General features: G+C 52.5%; 2 protein-coding genes across 2 annotated transcripts in view; both read right to left on the bottom strand.

Moving 5' to 3' along the window:
* Positions 1–1,033: 1,033 nt before the first annotated feature.
* Positions 1,034–5,081, bottom strand: EMWEY_00049810 (cyclin H, putative; the record flags this gene model as incomplete). Its single annotated transcript, XM_013477343.1, has 2 exons — positions 1,034–2,681; positions 2,965–5,081. 2 exons carry the CDS (start codon positions 5,079–5,081, stop codon positions 1,034–1,036), a joined length of 3,765 nt encoding a protein of 1,254 aa, XP_013332797.1.
* A 103-nt stretch (positions 5,082–5,184) lies between these two features.
* Positions 5,185–5,274, bottom strand: part of EMWEY_00049800 (hypothetical protein) — a gene marked incomplete at both ends in the record, with an annotated part of 1,910 nt that continues 1,820 nt past the window's right edge. The window contains one exon of the mRNA XM_013477342.1: positions 5,185–5,274. This exon is cut by the window's right edge and continues 295 nt beyond it. Within this exon, the coding sequence (XP_013332796.1) occupies positions 5,185–5,274 (90 nt within the window).

Genomic DNA, 5,274 nt, shown 5'->3' with positions numbered 1-5,274 from the left:
TTCTTTGATCATACATGCAGGAAAAAAGCATAAACCCTAAACCCTAAACCCTAAACCCTAAACCCTAAACAGTAGAGGAAAATCACAAAAAGAATAAAAGTGCATGCAGATAAAAATACACAAATTGTATTCTTTGATCATACATGCAGGAAAAAAGCATAAACCCTAAACCCTAAACCCTAAACCCTAGACAATAGGGGTAAATCGTATTCTTCTATTATACTTGGAGGGAAAAGGGCATAAACCCTAAACCCTAAACCCTAATCGTATTCTTTGATCATACTTGCAGAAAACAGCCTAAACCCTAAACCCTCAACAGGCAATCCCTAGTGCGTAATCAACAGCAGCAGCAGCAGCAGCAGCAACAGCAACAGCAGCTAAACCCTAAACCCTTAAATGGGTGTCGTGCGGTTGCTGCCTCAACAGTAAACCCTAAACCCTAAACCCTCAAGCTAGGGTTTATTTATTATTAAGGAGGCGGGGCATAGAGACAACTCTGTCTTATCCCAATTCTTATTTAAAACCCTTACTGAACCCTAAACCCTAAATTAGGGTTTAGGGTTTGCTGCAGCTAAAGTCCTGTTATATACATATATTTATTTATATATTTATATATAAATAAATATATATAAATATATATATAAATATATAAATATTTATTTTATATATAAATATATTTTTTATTTATAAATAATAATGCGCAGACTGTTGCATGCATGCGTTTCCCTAGGTCTCTACAGCAGCAGCAGCAGCAACAGCAGCAGCAGCAGCAACAGCAGCAGCAGCAGCAGCACTTAAGAAAGAGACGCCTATAGGCGACATATTTGTTATTAAAGTTTTTATTTTTATTTATTTATTTATTTATATAAATAAATATAAATAAATAAATAAATAAATAAATAAATAATTATAAATAAATATAAATATAAATATAAATAAATATATAAATAAATATATAAATAAATATATAATAAATAAACATAATTAATTAATTAATTAATTAATTAATTAATTAATTAATTAATTAATTAATTTAAGCAAAGAAGTCATCAATTGTTCTTGCGCTACTGCGCCTACTGTCCTGAACCTGCTGCTGCTGCTGCTGCTGCTGCTGCTGCTGCTGCTGCTGCTGCTGCTGCGGTTGCTTCCAAAATTCTTGATTATCATCTTCCCATATATACGCCATGTCGCTACGCCTGCCGAGGCTCGTCTGCCTGTCTTGCTGCTGCTGCTGCTGCTGTTGCTGCTGCTGCTGCTGCAAGTGTTGCTGCTGCTGCAAATGCTGCTGCTGCTCATGCTCTTGATGTTGCTGCTGCTGCTGCTGCAGATCTTGTTCCTGCTGGCTCTGCTGAGCGAACTGCTCTAACAGGCCTGGCACAGACGCCTGCTGCTGCAGCTCGTGAGGCTGCTGCTGCAGCTCGTGCGGCTGCTGCTGCAGCTCGTGCGGCTGCTGCTGCAGCTCGTGCGGCTGCTGCTGCAGCTCGTGCTGCTGCTGTTCATCTTGTACGTGATGCAGCAGCTGCTGCTCACCATAAGACGGTTGTTGAGAAAACGGCTGCTGTTGGTGCTGCAGCTCGTGCTGCTGCTGCTGCAGCTCGTGTTGCTGCTGCTGATGTAGCTCGTGTTGTTGCTGCTGCAGCTCGTGTTGCTGGTGCTGCAGCTCGTGTTGCTGCTGCTGCTGGTGCTGCAGCTCATGCTGCTGGTGCTGCAGTTCGTGCTGCTGTTGTTGCTGCATCTCGTGTTGCTGCTGCTGTTGCTGCAGGTCGTAATGCTGCTGCTGTACACCGGGTTGCGGGAACTCGTGTTGTTGGTGCTGCTGTTGCTCGTTCTGCTGCTGCTGCTGCTGCTGCTCGTGCTGCTGCAGCTGCAGCTGCTGCTGCTCTTGCTGCTGCAGTGGCTTTGGAGATACGTCAGCACCAGGACCAAAGGAAGGCTTTAGCTGCTGCTGCACTGCATGCTGCAGCAGTTGTTGCTGCTGCTGCTCAGGGCCTTGCATCAGCAGCGGCGGAGGGAGAGGAGCACCTACTGCTGCTGCTGCTGCTGTTGCTGCTGCTGTTGCTGCTGCAGCAGCAGCAGCAACACCATGTCCTACGCTCTGTCTAGGGCTTGTTAGAGCCATGAGATGAGAGGGAGATTGGCGCTCCCATACAAAAGGTTGCTGCAGCTCGTGCTGCTGCTGCTGCTGCTGCTGCTGCAGTTCATGCTGCTGCTGCTGCTGCAGCGGCTGCTGCTGCTGGTGGGCAAAACCTGCCGGTGAGGCGCTGCTGCTGCAGAGGCCTAATGGCCCTTCTGTTGCTGCTGTTGTTGTTGGTGTCTGCTGCGGTCGCTGCAGCGCGAAGATACTTGAAGTGGTATGCTGCTGCTGCGGCTGCTGCTGTTGCTGCTGCTGCTGTTGCTGCTGTTCCTGTTGCTGCTGCTGTTTTGGCGGTAGCATATCTCCTTGCATGCTGGCTAGCTGCTGCTGCGGTGAATGGGTAGGCTCCCATAGCTGCTGCTGCTGCTGGTGCTGCTGCTCTCCTCTGTGCTGCTGATCTTGAGGTAAGCTAGACTGCCTATGCTGCTGCTGCTGCTGCTGCTGCTGCGGCTGCAGCAGCTGCTGCTGCTGGGACTGCAGGCCAGGCAGCGCGCTGCTCCACATACGACTTGGGGGTGTCTGATTGTTTACAGGCAACGAAGCAACACTGCAGCAGCAACAGCAGCAGCAGCAACAACAGCAGCAGCAGGAATAGCAACAGCAGCAAATAAACAGTCATAACCAATAAACAGCAGCAGCAGCAGCAGCAACAGCAGCAAAACAGCAACAACAGCAGCAAAACACAACAAACAGCAGCAAAACATCACCAACAACAGCAGCACCACCAAACTACCACCACCAACACCACCATCAACAGCAGCAGCAGCAGCAACAACAACAACAACAGCAGCAGCAGCAGCAGCAGCAGCAGCAGCAGCGGCAGTACTTACCTTAGATGTGATGGTGTATTAGGATGACTATTTTGTATAAGAGGTATAAATCTTGAGGAAATAAAAGAAAAGCTGCTGCGGTGTAGCTGCCTGGTGTCCTGCTGCTGCTGTCTTGCTGCTGCTTCTGCTGCTGCAGCACGAGTATATATTTCTTGCATGCGTTGTACAGCTGTTAACATTGACGAAACACAACTACTACTGCTGCTGCTGCTGCTACTGCTGCTGCTGCTGCTCACGCTGCTGCGACGGGAGCGCACACGGGTGCTGCATGCAACGCTGCTGCAGGGGCTGCCGGGTTGCTGCAGCGGCTGGATGTATCGGGGTTGCTGCTGCTGCTGCTGCTGCTGCTCGTGCTGCTGCTGCTGTTGATCATGACGTTGCTGCTCTTGCTGCATACCATGAATTATATTTCCTATGTCGTCAAAGGCTTGCTGACCTGCTGCTGTTGCTGCTGCAGCAGCAGCAGCTGCTGCTGCTGCACCACTCTGGTCTACTGCAGCAGGAGAGCTGCCTAGACACTGCAATGCTGCTTCGTGCTGCATGCGAATTCTTGCTACTTCCTGCTGCAGTGTCTGTAACGATCTTGCTAATCTGCTGCTGCTGCTGCTGCTGTTGCTGTTGCTGCGGCTGTAGCTGCTGCTTGTAGGGGGAGCAGCAGCAGCAGCAGCAGCATTCTGTGCTGCATCGCGTAACTGACGCTGCAGCAATAGCTGCTGCTGCTGCAGCTGCTGTATTTGCTGCTCCTGATGGTGCAGCTGCTTATCCTTCTCCTCTAGTTGCTGACTCTTGCTGCTCAGTTGCTGCTGCAGCTGCTGCACTTGCTGCAGCAAACCATCAACCTGCTGCTGGTCTACGCCGCCTGCTGCAGCAGCAGCACTTATACTCTGGTGCTGCTGTTGCTGCTGCAGCTGCTGCTGCAGCAACTCTATCTGCTGTTGCTGCTGCTGCACTCGGTCGTTGAGTTGCTGCCGCTCCTCATCAAATGCTTCTCCTCTATCGTGCTGCTGCAGTTGCTGCTGCTGCTGCTGCTGCTGTTGCTGCTGCTGCTGCAGTTGCTGCCTCAGAGCAGCAGACTCCTGCTGCAGTGCTGCAGCCTCGTCTGCCCTCTGCTGCCTCTCGCGTTGCAGTTGCTGCTGCAGCGCAGCAACTTGCTGCTGCAGCTGCTGCAACTGTTGCTGTTGCTGCTGCTGCTGCTGCTCCTTCTCTCCCCTCTGTTCATCTATCTGCCTGCTGCCACGGCGGTAGCGGGCTTCCCCTGTTGGCAGCAACTGCTGCTGCTGCTGCTGCTGGTCATCATCTGCTGCTGCAGGTACCCGCATATTCTGCAGCAGCTGTCTTGCTGCTTCTGCTGCTTCTAGCCAAGCAGTAGCAGGTCCGTTATGTACAGGATGAGGGGGAAGCCTGCTGCGGTGCTGCTGCTGCTGCTGCAGTTGCTGCTGCTGCAGTTGCTGCTGCTGCAGTTGCTGCTGCTGCTGCTGCTCTTGCATCATCATATCTTTGCCGCTGCTGACCGACGAACTACGGCGGGCCCTCAGGTAGGTCTCTGAGGGTCCTAAGGAGGCACCCAGCTTCTGCTGCTGCTGCCTCTGCTGCTGCTGCTGCTGCTGCGCAGCAGCAGCAGCAGCAGCACCTAAGGGCAGAGGAGGGACTGGGGGCCGCAGCGCTGCAGCAGGAGCAGCAGGGGAGGGGCCCCCAACACCCTTAAGGAGACCCTTTAAGGAAGCAGCAGAAGCAGATCGGGGCCCCACACCAATATAAGGGGACGACTGTAGATCTGCTTCTGCATGCGCAGCAGCAGCAGCAGCAGCAGCAGGTGCAGCAGGAGGAGGCATAGGACAAACACCACCTCCTGCTGCTGCTCCTGCTGGGGATTCTCCTAATACCTGCTGCTGCGGCGGCGGCGGTGGCGGGTACTGCTGCTGTTGCAGCTGATGCTGCTGCTGCAGCATCTGCTGCTGCTGCTGCAGGGAAGTAGGGGGAGGAGGAGTTGACCAGGAGACGGAAGGAGCAGCAGCAGCAGCAGCAGCAGCAGGACCAGCATTTCTATGGGAAGAAGAAGGGACAGCAGCAGGCTTAGCAGCAGCCCTTGAAGGGCGCTGACTTGGTGCTGCAATCATCTTGCAACACTTGCCGCTGCTGCTGCTGCTGTTGCTGCAGCAGCAGCAGCAGCTGGTGTTGCTGCTGGTGCTGGGGCTGGGGCTGCTGCTGCGGCCGCAGCTGCTAGGGCAGCTGCTGCAGTTGCGGTTGTTGCTGCGTTAGCGGCTGCAGCTGGGTATACTGCTGCTGTTGCTGCTGCTGGGGCTGCTGCTG

The sequence above is a fragment of the Eimeria maxima genome, genomic scaffold (assembly GCF_000499605.1).
Source record: "Eimeria maxima Weybridge genomic scaffold, Emw_scaff1199, whole genome shotgun sequence".
NCBI classification, from domain to species: domain Eukaryota; phylum Apicomplexa; class Conoidasida; order Eucoccidiorida; family Eimeriidae; genus Eimeria; species Eimeria maxima.
The sequence above is the reverse complement of the archived record's forward strand: the minus strand, read 5'-3'. Positions and strand labels throughout refer to the sequence as shown.